The following is an 18,522-nucleotide window of genomic DNA, read 5'->3' as shown; positions in this document are numbered from 1 at the left end:
CTGACGTACTACTAGGTACTCAGTAAAGACTTACTGAAGAAACCACAAAATTAATGAATGGGTGAGATCGTTCAGTCAGCCAGGAAAAGGATAAAGAGAAAGCTAATGGTGTTTGTATGTACAGAAGGTTTTTATAAAAAGGTCTGAGATACACTCTCCTACTTTCTTTGAGAATGAGAAATAGGCCATACTGCACAACGGCACGGGCTGTGTTATGAAGACGTGTCTGCCTATCAGGGCTACTAGACTAAGTCAGTAGGTGGTTCATGAAGGTGTGGACTTCCTTTCATAAGATGGTAGCTAGAATGTTCACCTGCACACTGGAGGTTAAAGCCAAAGTCACCCGTGAGATGCCGTTCTGGACTGCTGGGCCAGGACAGAGTTGGTGAGAAGAGTTAGAATAATCTGGTCTCAGGGTGAGCCAACTAGGACTGGAAAGCATCTACATGAAGCTGTTCCAGTCTGTTCGGGGTCATAGTGTAGAAATGGAGCTGAGCATCCTAACGGGAGGCAGAGGCAGAGGCAGAGGCACGCAGAAACGTCAGGTAAAGCCCGCGGCTCGCTCCACCTGGGAGCAGCAGGTGCACCTGGGGTCCAGGAACACGGCAGCAAGAGGCTGTGACTGACTGGAATTGCTGAGCTTTCTCTTTTCCTGGTGGGGGTGTTCGGGACAGGCCTGGTAGTTTTAGAAGAAGCTGTAGAGGGCTTAGCGTAGCTCTGAAAAACAACGCTGAGCTACCAGTGGCAGGAACTAAGCAGGTGTCCGACTCATGCTTTTGTCTTTGATTGTGTACTTGGTGTTTCACAGAGGGAATCTAGTGGTTTTTGAAGTAAAATTTAATGATACAATATGATTGAAGGTAGGTCAGTTTTTATTTTAGCTGACAATGTTCAAAATAAAACAGATTCTTATTTTCATTTGTAGAGTAGAACTATCTCCCTTCTCCAATCTTCAGAAAAGGTCTTTGCGATGTATTTTACATAATCAGAATGTTGGCAGAATGACAAAGAAGGTCATAGTAAATTCAATGGAAAAAATTAAGACTTTAATTTCTCATATAGTGTAGTTAGTATGCATTGCCTCATATAAAATGTATAAAATAGTGTAATTGGTATTTATTATGGACTGTAAGAAACCAGGTCCTCTGATTTAATATATTTGTTGCCATGTTTCAAAATGACCTCCCTCCCATTTTGTAATCACTTATTTACATATGTAGAAATTAATAAATTAATTTATCTGTCCTTCATGTCACAAGTCATCATTAAGCTCTCAGTATATGAGGCCCAGGAATACAAATGTAGGAACTGTAAACAGTTATAGACTGTCATAAAAATTCAGCCAGCAAGATTCTAATATAATTTATAACTATAAAGTAATTTAATTGTATAATTTATAATTATAAAGTAATAGAATTTGTTCTGCAGTGCCTTCTTAATTAAAAGATAACTTCACGTCTTCCAAAGACCCAGACTGGACTTGAATAAACGATTGTGCACCTTTTCAGGAAAGCTGTGCAAAGAGACCATGGCAGTCACATCCCATAGAGTTGAGGACATGAAAGAATGGGGTTGGAGTGATACGTTTTATTCCAAACTTTGCCACTTAAAATAATTGAGAGAAAAAAACACACACAGAAGTTAAGCTTAACATTTTAAAATTGTGTTCCAATTAGAAATTGTCCTTTAAAGAGAAAGGTTTCTAATTCTTTTGTCTCTCATATGACTTATTCTTGCCTCGACTACGTTGCAACCGTATCTCTGGTGCATGTGCTTTGGAGACTGATGACAAACAACACGATGACCTCCCAGAGCTGCTCCCCTGGTGACCACTAATGGTTTATCTAGTGTCAAACAAGATCTTTGTTTTCTTGATTTTAGATAAATTTGCAGCCCACTGCCTCACCAGTCATGATGTCAGTTGTTTACATTTCAGCAAAATGTTTGTCGTAACTTTCAAATACAGGGGAGCTGTGGACAGACGGTATTTATCATGTTGCTGAGACTGTCACAAATGGTTGGCCTCAACGGAACGGAGGCGGCTCAGCGTTTATATTTTCATCTGCAGAGTGTCAGGCTGCTCACTGCAGTGACCACTTGCAGCAGGAGAAGATGAATAGCACGGGATTTTTGTACTAGCTGCCATGTATTGCTCTCAATTATATTTTCAAAAAATGTGTTTTATAGGTGATGGCTGGGGTTGAGAAGACGCCATCCCAGCATCGGAAGTGATGACATTGCTCTTCCAGAGTGAGATGCGGGAACTCGTGGGTAGACTGTTTCCTGGTGATAGGCTCTCCCCGCAGCTCCAGGTCAGGTCAGGAGAGAGTGCGGACAGGTACGCAGAGGACTTCTTAGAAAGCAGGAGCGCCCTGTGCTTGCACTGTGGGCCTTAGCGCTTACGGCCAAGTGAAGCCTGTCTCTCAATTGCAGGGCTTCACACAGTCTTTTTTATTGAGCAGGGGGGGGGGGGGGGGGGGGTGTCTATAAATGAATGTAATACAGCTTAAGGTGTGTGCATACCTAGGTAGGTGCTGCATCAACGTTGAGTCATTTAATGTAGGACACGACCTTCCTGCTCAAGACCCCCAGCGTTCATGGCCTCCTGCCTCCCGCCTCCCGCCTCCCGAGGGCGGCCTCACTGTTGGTGAGAACGGTCCCGCCTGCACCGCTGTCCTTTCTGCGCCACCTGTGAGCTGGCTCCTGTCTAGGCCCCCACGTCCTCTGCTTCTCTGTGTCTGCTGTTCCCTTCACCAGGCATTTCCTTTAGAAAACCCAGGATTAATTCAGTCCTTGGGGCCTTAGCGGGTACGGTGAGTGGGGTAGGCCCTCAAGAAACTTACTGGGGAAAATGAAGAGTGATAGATAAATCGATGAATGAAAAGTCAACGTTCACCTGCACAGTTAAAAGAAAAATAAAGGTAAACAAAGGAAAGTAGTGATGGGAAAATCATCTGAATGGGCTTGCTGACTTGTCATCTCTCTGACGGGGAGAGCAGCATGGAAATGAGATGCCTCAGCTTCTGCCCGGGGTGCCCTTCCCTCAGGGCCCCTCCCCGTCCTTCTCCAGGAAGCAGGGGTCCTGAGGGTTCTCCCCGCTCCCCAGTCTGGGATCGTGGAGAGAAGGGAGAGTGGCAGGACTGTTTTCGGGGTGGGACTGTCCGGAGGCTGATCGACCCTCGTTGGTGGCCGAGCCACCCCGGGAGCCCCTCCTGCTGGAAGAGCCGCGGCCCGGGCGTCCTGGTCATTGACTAGAGCCGGGCGTGTGGCAGTGGAAGCAATGCCTCCACCCTTCACAGAGAGCGTAAACGTTTCGTCTTCCTCTGTTTGCCGCAGATCACCGTGATAGAAAAGCAGACTGTGCCATAGGCAGTTTTCAGCAAGCAGAAGCATAGGAGTTGGTGGGAACTTCGAACAGATGCTCTGTTCTCCATCCTGTAAGAGCAATAGGTCTAATGCCTGTATTTGCAGACTGCTTCGTGGTTTCCAAAGAACCTTTTCCACTCTATTTGCCCTCTGAGTACCTCTTCTTACAGAAGTTAGACCAAAGCTCACGGGTCAGTAAGACTTGGAATGAGGACAAGGAGACCCACGGTGCCTGGAGGGTGGCAGGTGGGAGAGCTTACTCTGTAAGAAGAGCTGGTGCTGTGGCTCCGGGTAATGTGCAGGCCGGCGTTTTCCTGCCGCGCCCGGGGCCAAGGAGCAGGCATCTGCTGGGAGAAGAGCGTGGACACAGCCGTCCGCAGTTCAGTGACATCACTAAAGGTGACAGATAGGCCAGCAGCGCTCTGTGTGCTGACGGCCGCCACTACTCAGAGCCAGGAGACACTGGGAACGCGAGAAAGCAGTGCAGGCGGATCGTCAGCGTGAACCCTCATTCTGTGCCAGTCCCCGTCCCGAGTTCCTCACGTAGATCCACACACCTAACCCTTCCGGTAACCTGTTGCTTTCCTCATTTACAAATGAGTGAACTGAGGCACTTGTCCGAGGTTCGTTCCACAGCCAGTCCCTGGTGGACAGGCTTCGAAACCACTTTGATGCCAGAGTCCATGGCATTAATCACGCAGTGCCCCGACCGAGCAGACGGGCCTTCGTCCGCTGCCTCGTGCTTGCTGCACGTGTACCCGGAGTGGCTGTCGGGAGCGTGGGGGCGTCCTCACACTCTCGTAGCCGTAACTGCAAAGCCACGTTTCAGTCTGAGCAAGACACCTTGTTGTAGGGAGTGTTTTTCCAGCCCCGTGAGGAAAACAGGCTAAAAATGGAGTGGATGATGGTAACTTTCGGATCAGGTTTATAAAAGAAAAATAACAAATTCCGTTGACAGGCTTGTGGGCCATCCAAATGGTGCATGAGCTCTTGGTAGAAAGTTAGTCGTGAAGACATGGGGCTTAGACACCTGGGCTGAGAAGCAGGTTTGGGATCTTCAGCTGAGCTGCAGCCAGGGAAACAGCAGAAATGATAACAGTCTATGGAGTGAGGAGAGGATAGACCAGAGGAGAGAACCCCGAGGAGGAGCAATATTTACGGCAGAGATTGACAAACTACAGCGCTGGACACGGCTGGCCCACTGCCATGCTTTTAATGGCCTGCAAACAGAATGGCCTTTGCATTGATTGATGGCTGCAGTGCACGTCACAGCCTGGGCTTTGCCTCTCAGCCTGGAAACCTAAAATCTTTACTGTCTGGTCCCCAAGGAAAAGTTTGCTGACCCCGATTCTGGCAGAGGAACAGGAGCCTTCAGAGGCAAAGATGAATGCGGTGAGAGTGACGGTGAGAATCAGAAGAGCCGTCACGTCAGCCGGGGAAAGACAGGGCGTTCGGCTGGGGACACGGTCATGCTGGTGTGGCGAGCGTATGCGCTGACACCTCTATTCTGCTGCAAGGACTTAACGGTAGTAAAACGTATTTTAAAAGAAAACTAAGGATATAGCCAGGTTAGAAACAAAATTGGGATTTCTGTGGCCCCGAAATGGAACGGAGAGGACCTCAAAGTGGTGAAAAGGGCAGAAGCCGCATGCTGTGCCGCTCCCCGTCCACAGGTGTTCTGGTAACCAGGATTGGGCGCCTGCGGACTAAGGGGCCAGGTGCCCGTCGGAAGCCAGGTTCACGACCTGGGGTCCACTCCTAAGAGGAGGTTCAGTGAGAACTGCCAGCCGCTCCCGGAAGCTCCAGGCCTGGAGGAGCAGAGCACAGGTCGGCAGGTCCCAGTCACCTGCCAGCCCCGCAGCTGGGTCTGAAATGCCCCCGCATTCCTGCTGGAGCTCCGCCTCTGAGCCATGTACGTGGCTGGAGTGACCAGGGGGCATAGAGGGACAGACAGTGTAGGATAGAGCACCTCTAACTCCAGATGTGCTATGAACCAAAACTGCAGGTGTCACTAAGTCAGATGCTAGGAAAGACGGCCATGAAACAATTTTTTAAAATAGAATAAGAATTTATAGCGGATAAAATTTTATAAAATAATCTGAGAAAGATTTTTAAAAATATATATTTCGTATACTTCAGGAGATAGGTGAAAATATCCATTTAAAAACAGGAAAGCATGAAAAATAGGCAGAGGAAAAAATAGGTAATATGAAAAGAACTAAAATCTAGGAATATAGTTTTTGAAATTAAAAATAAACTCAACAATATTTAATAGAGACTGCAAGCAGGTGGAGAGAGAATAACTTGAGAATTATTAAGGGATATACTTAAAACATACAGCAGAAAAACAGATGGGAAGAGCGAAAGAATGGTTAAGAACCATAGAATGTAGACTTTGGGGTTCGTTCCATGCATTTATTTGGGAGTTCCAGGAGGAGAGAATGCAGAGAAAAGTGGAGTTAGTGTTTGACACCAACTCCTGAGAATTCTCGAGAATTGAAGAAAGACATGAATTGATGAAGATCAAAGAGAAGAAGTGTTTAAGAGTAGAGACCGACGATCTACAGAGTTCAGTTTTCCGATCGCAAACTTCTTGTCAGGAGTAAGAGGTGTCCAAGAGAGCACAGCAGGGTCTTCAGAACCTGCGATGTCGACCAGGAACTGTGTGCCCAGTGAAACGTGAGTCAAGAATTCAGGCAAAAGGAAAACATTTCAGACTTTCAAAGGTAAAGATAGGACCACAACAGGCCCTCAGCGAAAGAACAACGAACAGGTGTACAGCAGCAAGAAGAAAGTGAGTCCAGTGCACAGGCATGGGGCATGTGAAAGCGGTGAGCCTGGGAATTGTAAAAATGCATCCGTTTGTTTCATTAACCATTGACAGTGTTGAAAACTACAATTTTATTTTATTTTTTAAAAAATGGGAAAAGGAAGAAAAACTAACCCTTTCGTTCATGATAAAATAGGAAGAGGGTATCTAAACGGGTTTAAAATATGCTAAGGGCCTTAGGATATGAATGGTAAGATAAGCCTTCAGGAAAGATGAGTTTTTCATTAGGTTGCTATTCCTGAGAATTGAAATTACTGTACAGGAATAATGTCATAGTTTGTAGTCTAGATGAAGGATTCAAAATCAGATAAATCATACATCAGGCCAATGATGTTCTAAGGCAAAGATGAAATTACTTGATGTAGCCTTCAAAATCATTAACGGTAAAATTCTAATAGCGGTTAATGAAAATAGACACCTAGATAAGGAATACCTATTTTCTAAGTACATGTAGAAAATCCAATTTTACCAATAAATAAATTCAACCTAGGTACAGAGGGAAGAATAGTTATGCAGTAAGTTATAAATAATAAGTGAATATATTTTAAAAGTATTCACTTAGATATATGTTGGTCTTGTTTCTAATGGATTCATAAAACACACACACACACACACACACACACACAAAAACCACACACACACACACACACACCTGGTAATCCAAATGAAAATACCTCCCCGGAGTAAAGTCTCTCTTTGGGCTGTGAGGGCACTTGACCCCTCATAGGACAAGGTCCAGTCCAAGCCTTCGCGCACAGCTCTGTCCGACACGTACCTGCTCCTGTGGACACTGGCTCCCAGGCCTCGCTCACGGCTCTGTCCTCACAGGTGGGCTCGTGGTCTGCACACGGCACAGCTGGCGTGCACGGCTGTTCCAGGCCTGAGCTTTTCTCTCTTTTACTGTAACAGCAAAGCATGCACAGTGTGTTGCTGCATGTTGTCTTGCTAAGCTGTGAAATCTTTACAGATTTGCTGGTAAAGTTTGTATTTAAATAATTGGGCCATTAAGATAAGTCAGATTTGTATAAAGCTCATTGTATTACTGTTTTGAAGGAATTTCAAACCCTATTTGAGATGACAGGGTCTTATTTACGTCTTGATAGTCATTTCAGTCTTATGAGAGTCAGGAATTGATAGCACATGTGAGGTAAGTGAGGTGGGAGAGAATAAGTGAATTCACCCTAAGCACACACAGCAATTGGGGGTTTTGATAGTTGATTTATTCACTTTTTTTTGTGACTGAGACACTGAAGTAGAAAGTATATCCTCCTCTTCAGCATACATGGTTAACCTGCTGTAATTGTTCTTTTCCCATATATAACGCATGTGTTTTCTTTTTAAAAATACGTACACAGCAATTCCTCCTCCTCTGTGCTCTCAGGGCCCTCCGACCATAATCCGTGACCCCTCCCTGTGGGTCCTTTGTCTTCCTAACACAGACTCACCTCCGACCATACTTCCGTGACACCTCCCTGTGAGTCCTTTGTCTTCCTAACACAGGCTCACCTCCGACCATACTTCCGTGACACCTCCCTATGGGTCCTTTGTCTTCCTAACACAGACTCACCTCCGACCATACTTCCGTGACACCTCCCTGTGAGTCCTTTGTCTTCCTAACACAGGCTCACCTCCGACCATACTTCCGTGACACCTCCCTATGGGTCCTTTGTCTTCCTAACACAGACTCACCTCCGACCATACTCCGTGACACCTCCCTGTGAGTCCTTTGTCTTCCTAACACAGGCTCACCTCCGACCATACTCTGTGACACCTCCCTGTGAGTCCTTTGTCTTCCTAACACAGGCTCACCTCCGACCATACTTCCGTGACACCTCCCTGTGGGTCCTTTGTCTTCCTAACACAGGCTCACCTCCGACCATACTTCCGTGACACCTCCCTGTGGGTCCTTTGTCTTCCTAACACAGGCTCACCTCCGACCATACTTCCGTGACACCTCCCTATGGGTCCTTTGTCTTCCTAACACAGACTCACCTCCGACCATACTCCGTGACACCTCCCTGTGAGTCCTTTGTCTTCCTAACACAGGCTCACCTCCGACCATAATCCGTGACACCTCCCTGTGAGTCCTTTGTCTTCCTAACACAGACTCACCTCCGACCATACTTCCGTGACACCTCCCTGTGGGTCCTTTGTCTTCCTAACACAGGCTCACCTCCGACCATACTTCCGTGACACCTCCCTGTGTGTCCTTTGTCTTCCTAACACAGACTCACCTCCGACCATACTTCCGTGACACCTCCCTATGGGTCCTTTGTCTTCCTAACACAGACTCACCTCCGACCATACTCCGTGACACCTCCCTGTGAGTCCTTTGTCTTCCTAACACAGGCTCACCTCCTACCATACTCCGTGACACCTCCCTGTGAGTCCTTTGTCTTCCTAACACAGACTCACCTCCGACCATACTCCGTGACACCTCCCTGTGAGTCCTTTGTCTTCCTAACACAGGCTCACCTCCGACCATACTCCGTGACACCTCCCTGTGAGTCCTTTGTCTTCCTAACACAGGCTCACCTCCGACCATACTTCCGTGACACCTCCCTGTGGGTCCTTTGTCTTCCTAACACAGACTCACCTCCGACCATACTCCGTGACACCTCCCTGTGAGTCCTTTGTCTTCCTAACACAGGCTCACCTCCGACCATACTTCCGTGACACCTCCCTATGGGTCCTTTGTCTTCCTAACACAGGCTCATCTCCGACCATACTCCGTGACACCTCCCTGTGTGTCCTTTGTCTTCCTAACACAGGCTCACCTCCGACCATACTCCGTGACACCTCTCTGTGGGTCCTTTGTCTTCCTAACACAGACTCACCTCCGACCATACTCCGTGACACCTCCCTGTGGGTCCTTTGTCTTCCTAACACAGACTCACCTCCGACCATACTCCGTGGCACCTCCCTGTGGGTCCTTTGTCTTCCTAACACAGACTCACCTCCGACCATACTTCCGTGACACCTCCCTGTGAGTCCTTTGTCTTCCTAACACAGACTCACCTCCGACCATACTCCGTGACACCTCCCTGTGAGTCCTTTGTCTTCCTAACACAGGCTCACCTCCGACCATACTTCCGTGACACCTCCCTGTGGGTCCTTTGTCTTCCTAACACAGACTCACCTCCGACTCCCACCGGATGGTGCCCGCGAGTGCTTACGGGATGAAGGAAGGAATGAGTCCCTGAGTGGTTTAATTATCTTTGGAATTTGGGTCCTCGGGGGTTGTTTACATTTCACATTTTCTGAAGTACATAAATTTTGAATTGGTTGATTACTTGTTGGCTCTATATCAGAGTTCCATAAAGTAATCAATGACTGTCCTGGACACCAGACCCCCAGCACTTCCTGGTCTGCATCTTGGAAATGTGCTGGCTTCTGAGAGAGAGAGAACTGTGTCCACATCAGAACCTGGAATCAGACTTTTGTCTGACACCAAGTTTTCCTCATTTTGTGCAAATATATCATTCTGATCTATTACTTAAGACTTTATAACTCTGGTCCTGTCAACTGAGTCTGAACCTTTTGTAAAGTAGAAAATATTTTATAAAATACTTCAATAATTTGTGTTTTTAAATACGATTTTTAAAAATTATTGATTGAAGAGAGAGGAAGGGAGAAACATCACTGTAAGAGAGAACTATTGATTGGTTGCCTCCCATAGGTGTCCCGACTGAGGACTGAACCTGCAACCTAGGTGTGTGCCCTCGACCGGGAGCCAAACATGTGACCCTTCGGTGTGTGGGTCGGTGCTCCAAACGCTGAGCCACACCATCCAGGACAAGTTGTGTCTTTTAATTAAACCATGTTCTTAACATTTTAAAATGCTTTATTGAGATACAAACACAACATAAAATCCATCCATTGAAAGTGTATAATTCACTTTTTGGGGGGGATATTCACAGAGTTTTGCAACCGTCACTATAATCAATTTTAAAACATTTTCATCACCCCAAAAGAAACTCCGCCCACTTAGTCATTATTCCCTGATCCCCACCCACACATTTGTTAACATTTACACTTACGATTAAAACACCTATTTCCTGCCTTGTCTTAGTGTAAAAATCAAAGGTTCACATTGTGTCCGTGTGTGTGTGTGTGTGTGTGTGTGTGTGTTTCAACCATTTATTTCTCTTACCGTCCAGCTTTTCACAACTTACTGTAACTTTATATGCTTATATGAGCTCCAAATTTAGTAATTTGAAAATATCATTTTACTCGTTTTCTTTCTAAGTATAAAACTTAAAAATGAGCATTATTTGGAGAGCAACTGTTGCTTTCTTGACAGAATTTAAATCTGCAGTCTTTTGAATGGCTCACTACCAGTGACTCAGTTGGTGGTTGTGTGGTGATTACAGAGAGATCTCTCCACAGATTGGAATATGTAGCACTGGGTGAGTCTCTCTCTGGTAGTTTGGAGTATGTGTATTCAGCTCACACTTATTGACCTAAATTATTTTTTCATCAATTTAGACAATTATAAGAAAATATAGTTAGTCACAAAGCATTTGTACTTTTTTCAGAATAGAAAAGTCCGTGTGAATGACGTTATGTTATTCACTAATAGGCCATTTTGATGAATAGAAATATTATGTAAATCACTTGTCAGAAAGACATGAAATGATTTTTTTATCCGTGTAATTTACACTGAACTCTGGCTGGCACATAGCATTTTCTGAATTAAAATCTCTGTGGACAAGTAGTAAACTGTGTAATGTCCGTGTGAATAATACATGAGCAGCCTGACCGTCAGGCCCGCGATAACAGGCTGGCAGGCAGACTGGTGTCTGGGGCCCGCGAGACAGCTTAGTCCCCTCCATAGGGGGCTCTTTAGGTTTATCCAGGGACAGAAACACATTTTAAAGATGCTTTTATCTCATTCAGACCAGGAATGAGGTAAACCCTAGACGCGTCTGTGTAGCTCTCTGAGGCCTCTATGCTTCGTATCGTTCATGTGGTGCCTGCCTGTAACACGGGACATACAGGGGTCACTGGGGTGTCACTGCAGGGCTAGCTCCTCTGATCACTTGGACGTGTTCCATAATGAAAGTTACTCTTATGCTTTACTTAACTTCAATCAATAAACTTCGTTTTAGAGCTCCTTTCTGAGTAGAGCATTCACCAGTGAGAACTGAGTAGTAGGTAATAGCCTTATTTTCACCGAGTTTATAATCCGCCCAGGTTTGTGAGTGGAAACTGTACCACACGGGAAGGCGAGGCCGTGAACTCCGTGAGGGCGTGTACCTGTCTGTGTGGCCTGTCCCAGCACCTACCGCGGCGCTGTGGTCACGTGATGGTTGCTGAATGCGTGAGTGATGGTGTAAGCGCGGTGGGCAGTAGGCGGCATGTGCTCAAGGACTTGGTCATTAACGGCTTGCACAGCATCCAGCCAGGAAAATAGCTACTACTCTGGGTGTTTTCAAAGAAAGAGGAATTTAAAACAAGGATCTATGGACAGGCTGGAGGAGCAGAGAAGAGGCCATGGAATGCAGAGGGTGTTCTGTTCCTCGGCCCCGCCGTATTCCAGGTCTGACCTGGGAGCAGGAAAAGGACATCAGTGGAAAAACTAGGGAAACCCAAATAAAGGCCATACTTGGTTAATGGCATTGCTTTAATGCAGTGGTTCTCAACCTTCCTAATGCCATGACCCTTTAAATACAGTTCCTCATGTTGTGGTGACCCCCAACCATAAAATTATTTTCGTTGCTACTTCATAACTGTAATATTGCTACTGTTATGAATCGTAATGTAAATATCTGATATTTTCATATTGTATTTTTAAATACTTTATGTATTTTAAATTGTGACAAATTGTATTTTCATTGTGACAAATTGAACATAATTAAAGCATCGTGATTAATCAAAAAAACAATATGTAATTATATATTCAATATGTGTTTTCCGATGGTCTTAGGCGACCCCTGTGAAAGGGTCATTCGACCCCCAAAGGGGTCGCGACCCACAGGTTGAGAACCGCTACTTTAGTGGAATGTTTTTAGTTTTGATAAATGTATCATGGTTATTACTTAAGATGTTAACATGAAGTCTTACAAGAACTCTTTAGTAAATCTAAAATTATTCAAAATAAAAACATTTAAAGTTTTACATAGCATTGAGTCTAAGATTGTACAGAATTGGGATACTCGGTGATAAATGTTTCTGTGTTATTTCCCATAACATCCTCCATGTCGTGCATCATGCCCTCGGAATCAGATAAGTCTGGGCTCAGTCCCCAGCTCGGCCACTCACTGACTGAGAAGCGTGAGCAGGTAACTGAGTCCTGTCGATGGTTCTCTTCTCTGTGTCATGGATGTTGTCAGAGCTTGGACACGATGGCAGCTGGGCGACCGCATGGTCAGCCCAGGAAGACCACTCGGCCCCCAGGACGACTCTCTGAGGACCAGCCCATTTGGGTTCCTGTTCCCGCCTTAGGCCTCTTCTTACAAATGTCCTCCCCTCCCTCCTTAGGACGTAAAGGGTCTGGTCACTACTTTTCTTGAGAATTGGGCAAACACTGATGCCAAGGTGAGAAAGGCAGAAAATGAGCAGACGGTTGGCAGAGGCCCTGCCCTTGGCCTTCGCATCTCTGGCCTCTCCTCTCTGGGCTCGTCCCTTCAGGGAGCCTGAGACCAGGGCCTTGACTTTCCCAGGCATGCGGGTGTTTCTAAGCCTTTCTCGTTGTGCACGTATGGGTTTTCTCCCCTTTAAAGAGAATTTCTGATGTTAGAACCCCCAGGAAATAGAATGCACTTTTATTCTTTGATTCAGCAACTACTTACTGAGCACCTAGTTTTTGCTCGACCCTGTGTCAGTGTGATCCCAGCTGTCAGAGAGCTCACACCGTGCACTTTGTAAACTAGCAGTGAGGTGATCAGTACAGTGGGGTTTACAGTTAACTAACCGAGGACTCGATCCAGACCTGCCGGGGCTCTGAGGGGAGGAGCAGTGCCGGGGGAGAGGAGCCTGTGAGCTGGGGTACTGCCCTGGGAGCCGGGACCACCGGGATCTGTCCGTGGTGCTGGCTGTGGCCCCAGCGTGTCCTGCCTGAAACACCTTCTCCTGGGTCTCATGGTCGAGTTTCTTTTGCTGCCCAACTTTGAAATATGCAGGAACAAGGAGGAAAGGGGCACTGCTGTGTGAGACCCCTCAAGTCTGCGTAACCCGTAACCCACAGCCAGCAAGTGGGGAAAGGGGGAGAATAAAGAAGCTGAAGGAGCCTCCTATGTGGGTCCTTTGTCTTTTACTCTAATAGAAACCCTCCATGTTGCCCTCACTGTGTCCTGAAGAGCTGTCACAGGATCCCCTTCCTCAGCTGCACGCGGCTCTAGTACGCCCCTCGGTGTGTTCTTGTCTCACACACTGCGTTTCTCTCTCTCTCTCTCACTCTCACTCTCTCGCTCTAAGTCAGGGGTGGGAACATCTGGCCCGAGGGCCATAGAAGGCCTGAGAAATCATTGGTCTGGCCCTGCCAAGGCATTAGGGTGAGTTAATGTTTGGCCAAACATAGCAGACTAACTTTTAAGTTGCACATTTTGTATGGCCCAAGAATGATGTCATAAATATCCAAAAGGCCCGGGCAGAAAAGAGGTCCCCACCCCTGCTGGGTGCCGCCTGGCCACCACAGGGCAGCTTTGCGGAGCCTGAGGATGGCGGGGATCAAAGTACACTGACTGTGCGCTCTGTTGTGTTCACTGTGCCTGGGCCTTGGGCCACCTGCCGCATCATGGCTGACAGAGAAGGAGCAGCACGTGGGTCTGTGTCCTGCACCCCCTCCTGCCCTGCCTTCCCTCAGTCCAGACAGGCCCACGCGGGCCAGCCCTCCCTCGGGGGAGCCTTCCAACGGGCCTGCGCTCTGGTCAGCGTCGCAAGGGCTGCCCCCTCCTCTTGAGAAGTCTTTCCCGCCTCCCTCAGCCCCACGTTCCTTATTCCTAAGCTGCAAACTGGGCTATGACTTGACTCGGGGAACCACATTCCCATGAGTTGATAATGTCCGGTGACATCCCTGACCCCGGGACCCGAGTCCTTTCAAGTGCGAGTGTCTGCAGCTTAAAAGCGGAGGCCAGACTGTGTGTAGATGGTGGGAAAGCCATCGACAGAGCAGTCAGCCTGTGCTGCTTGCTTCTCGTAAGCTGACAGCAGGTGAAGAGAACAGACTTGCAGAGACCAGGTCCTGTAAGTGTTAGGAGGGTTTCCCATGTGGGAAAAACCAACCACAAAAACATTCACTCCTGGATCGTCTCATCTCAGTTCTGAACTTAGGGATTTGCTAAAACCAACTCGATCTCCAAACAGGCCTTAAGGTGCCACCAGACGCTCAGAACAGAGCCCGCCTCTCCTGCTGCGGAACCTGCCCTCTTCCCCATCTGCCGCCGCCAACAGGCTGGGGGCCTCCTCCCTCACCACAAAGCTCACAGTTACTGTCTGCAGGGAAGCCAGGCACAAAGGCCACAGCCTCTGGGCCACCACCGAGTAACAGCTGCCTCTCTTGATTGGAAGAGGCAATAACAGTCACTCCAGTTAATAACTGAATGGGTGCCCAGGACCTGCCGTGGAGAGCGGAGCTGTCATTCTGTGCTGGCCGTTAGCTAAGCTGGGTTATTGGGGTGGAGCTGCTAATCCTATTACTCAGTGTCAGTGTCAGTGTCACGGGGTGGAAGGCAGAGCTGTCGGTGTTCTGCCAGGGACCTAGCGAAGCCACACATTTCCCTTCAGAGGTGTTTTCCTCACTCGAATACGAATGGTGAAGCTCTTATGGAAGCTCCAGTTTCACAGGCCTGAGTGCAGAGTGTTTGGAAAAGGGTAGGAGGAGGAGGAAAGTTCCCCTTTCCAGAGGAGATCGTCTCATTCCTGGAGCAGCCTGCTTGGCGCCTGGGCCGTGTGCGTCCTGAGCTTGCCCTGGGGGAGGACGCAGAGGGGAGTGGGGCCTTCCAGTGCTGGGCGTGGGCACACACGGGTCTGGATAAGTAGGAAGTGAGGAGGGCGTCGGGACAGGGGCAGTTTCGTGCAGAGACCTGACTGGCTGAGGGTCGGGAAGGCGTCGTGAAAGGCAGCCTGTGAGGCGGGTCTCAGGACTGGGGGCATGTGAACATGACACGCTGAGAAGGCTGAGCAGGTGGCAGTGTGGGTGGGGAGAATAACTGGTTCAGCGTTCTTAGCGGACTTGCTTCTTTTCTAGCCACTCACAGGAGGGGGACACGCACAAGGCGATGCATTTGAGGTGCATCCAGACTCCTGGGAGCGTCCAGGCCTAGAGAGAGCAGTGATAGGCAGAGACGTCTGGGGTGCGATGGACGGGAAGGGAAGCACAGGGCCGGCCGCTCCCTTTCCTCCTGGACTGTGAAGCGATGTCCTTTTCTCCTTGTTTCTCTGTATCCTTGTTTGCATATAGACTATTCAATGCCACATGCTTAAGAAGGTGGTTTAACTTAACATTTGGACAACTCATCATGGAGCCCACTTGCTTTTCCCTCTCTGTCCCCTGAGGTGGAAGCGTCTCAGGATGTAGAGCACTGCGCGTCCGCCTCTGTGCGGACAGGGAATGGGGTTCCCTGTCGTGCTCACAGGCCTGTATCTCCTGCTCATCGGCCTCACCTCACAGGACATCGTTGCTGAGAAATCTTTTCACTTGTTCGCCTGTTGTTGAGTCCCCGTCCATCTGTTGGCCCTGAGGTGGGGACTGCGCAGTGTTTCTGTCTGGCCGCGAACCGGGGGAGCACAGGGGTGGGGCGGCTCGTTACATCTCTGACCCCACGTTCCCCATACCAGAGCCCTCTCGGCTGCAGGGGCAGACGATGTGTGAGGTTTTATTTCACAGTTGATTTTGCTATTTGCTTTATTTCTTTGAAAAGCTGCAAATGTTAAGTCCAAACGTTTTCAGTAGTACATTAATAAAAGTCTGGCTTTGAATGGCCTTTATCTCCTGAAATTGGCTTATTTTTTTCCTGCTTAATGTCTTGGAGGGCCTGTGTCTTAAAGTTTTCAAGAGGTCACGTCCATGTTGCTGGAGCCGCATGAAAGCTTTGAGGTTTGTTTTGTTTTGTTTTGGAGGCGAGATGTATACATTGAACGTCTGCTTTCACTCAGCCCTCCCCCTGTGCCATGCTGGCCCCTCTCTGCGTGGGAAAGGCCTCAGAAGGGCAGTCTTGCCGAAACCGGTTTGGCTCAGTGGATAGAGCATCAGCTTGCGGACTGAAAGGTCCCAGGTTCGATTCCAGTCAAGGGCATGTACCTGGGTTGCGGGCATATCCCCAATAGGAGTGTGCAGGAGGCAGCTGATCGATGTTTCTCTCTCATCGATGTTTCTAACTCTCTATCCCTCTCCCTTCCTCTCTGAAAAAAATCAATAAAATATATATTTAAAAAAAAAAAAAAAGAAGGGCAGTCTCCTGGGTCCCCTCTGCGCAGGCCGCATGTGGGAGCGCCTGCCTTGCCAAGGCTGGCGCCGTTGTTTTAGCTGGAAAGCCCGTGATTCTCCGGCCGCACTGCATTCCAGTGTGAAGCCTTACCTGCCTGTCTCCCTGCTCAGGTCGCGGCTCCCAAGGAGGCTCACGGTGAACGTGTCCTTCATCTCGAGAAACTGCGTTTCATTCTTTGGGCACGAAACTCCATTCCAGTGAGAAACTCCTGTTCGAGGCACATGCCAGAGAGGAATCGGACGTGTGTCCTGGGCCCAGACCGGAGGGTCACTGCCTGTGTCTCCACGTGGAGACCCCGTGGCCGTCTGTCGGCGTGCCCTCACCCGGTCCTCCGCTGCACGGAGAGGTGGAGCACTTTCTGAGACTGTTCCCCCGCGAGCCAGGCTTTGGTGAGGAAGCCCACGGAGCTCTGGGTGCAGTAGGGACACAGAGGGCGAAAGAGGATCGTTCCCTCCTTCCCTCTGAGGAGGGGAGGTGCGTGCGGGACAGAGGCATTGAGAGCGTGGGCCACGTGGCGTCTCTGCTCCGTCTGTCAGTGGCTGCCTTCTCTGTGCACGCCCCCGTGTCTGCTCCTCTCCCTGGGAGAACACAGGTCCTGTTGGAGTAGGACCCACCCTAACAGCGTCTCTTTAACTTAGTCACTTCTTTAAAGACTTTATCCTCAGATACACGTACGTTCTGAGGGACTAGGGGTTGGGACTTGCACGTAAGCGTTTGGGAGACACGATTCAGCCCATAGCAGGTTGCTGTCCTCCTTAGTCCGGATGTGATGCAGTGGCTCTGTGCAGCCTTCACAGCTCATACCTGCCCCCAGGATCACTCTTGCCTTCCGCACGCCAGAGGGATGCCAAGAACTTGGAGGAGCTTCTTCCCACCAGCACCGTGAACAATTCAGAAAATGCACAGAAGTAATCAAAAGTGGTTTAATACTCTTCCTAAAATGGCTGAAGTGGTAAAAAAAAAAAAAAAAGTATAGCTAACTGGTTGGATGTTAGCTGATATTACTGAAGAAAAATTCTAGAAGAGGAAATCTTGGTGGAAGTCACCTTGCCTTGTTAGGTGGTGATGACTGTTACAGAATGATCTGCCTTTTCAGGGTATCGTGACAACTTCTGTATGAGATGGTTCTCCCTCTGCCTGGAGCACTTCGGTCCTTTCCCTCCTGTCTCACCTGACTTCAGCCTCAACGTGGTCAGCGGCCCCCGTGCTGACCGCCACCCCCTCGTGCCCCTGAAGCGCGGGCCTGTTTCTTCAGGCGCTAACCACGTCGACATCATCTTGTTTACAGGCATTGGAGGTGCGCCGTCTCACCCACCACATCTCAAGCTTCGTGGGGGACAGCAGTCGTGTCCTTGGTGCTCGCCGCTTTTGACCTACTGCTCCTACTAAGCCTTGAATAAATATTTGCAGAATAATTGAACCAGCAGAATGTGTCCCACTGCAAGTCAGTGTTTCATGTGGTTCTCATTCTGTACCTGGGAAGTTGGGCTAATTTCTGTTTGTGTTCTTGTCTAGAATGTGGCCGATCAGATTGCATTTCAAGTTGCCGGTGGATTAACAGCTCTTGAACACATTCTTCAAGGAGTGGTCCCAGCTGCGAACGTGAACACAGTTTCACGAATTCCTCCCAAGTGAGTACAGTCTCTTCATCTGTCTTCCACCTTCCGTTTATGCGTCCTTTCTGCCCTGTGTTTCCATGTGGGAGGCCACGAGGAAATGGCACGTGTGTTCAGGCTTGAAGAGCAAAAGCTCACACTGCCTGTAGGGAGAAAAGCAGATTGAGCCTGACGCCATAGAAAGGAAATCTCTGTGGTCTACGACCTTCTCAAGCCCTAAATCAAGAGGAATTGGTAAACTCCTGGGCAGTTGTAACTGCTTACAGAAATGGAGCCAAAA

General features: G+C 48.4%; 1 protein-coding gene across 9 annotated transcripts in view; it reads left to right on the top strand.

Annotated features, from left to right (window-relative positions):
* The window catches only part of SCAPER (S-phase cyclin A associated protein in the ER), a 165,864-nt gene that overhangs the window by 100,548 nt on the left and 46,794 nt on the right, over positions 1 to 18,522 (top strand). For all 9 annotated transcript variants that reach the window (XM_036355330.1, XM_036355336.1, XM_036355332.1 and 6 more), the window contains one exon: positions 18,142 to 18,257. In XM_036355330.1, the coding sequence (XP_036211223.1) occupies positions 18,142 to 18,257 (116 nt within the window). The remainder of the gene's footprint in view (positions 1 to 18,141; positions 18,258 to 18,522) is intronic.

This window comes from Myotis myotis, unplaced genomic scaffold (genome assembly GCF_014108235.1).
Source record: "Myotis myotis isolate mMyoMyo1 unplaced genomic scaffold, mMyoMyo1.p scaffold_m19_p_22, whole genome shotgun sequence".
NCBI classification, from domain to species: Eukaryota; Metazoa; Chordata; class Mammalia; order Chiroptera; family Vespertilionidae; genus Myotis; species Myotis myotis.
Note: the sequence above shows the minus strand (reverse complement) of the source record. Positions and strands in the feature narration are given on the sequence as shown.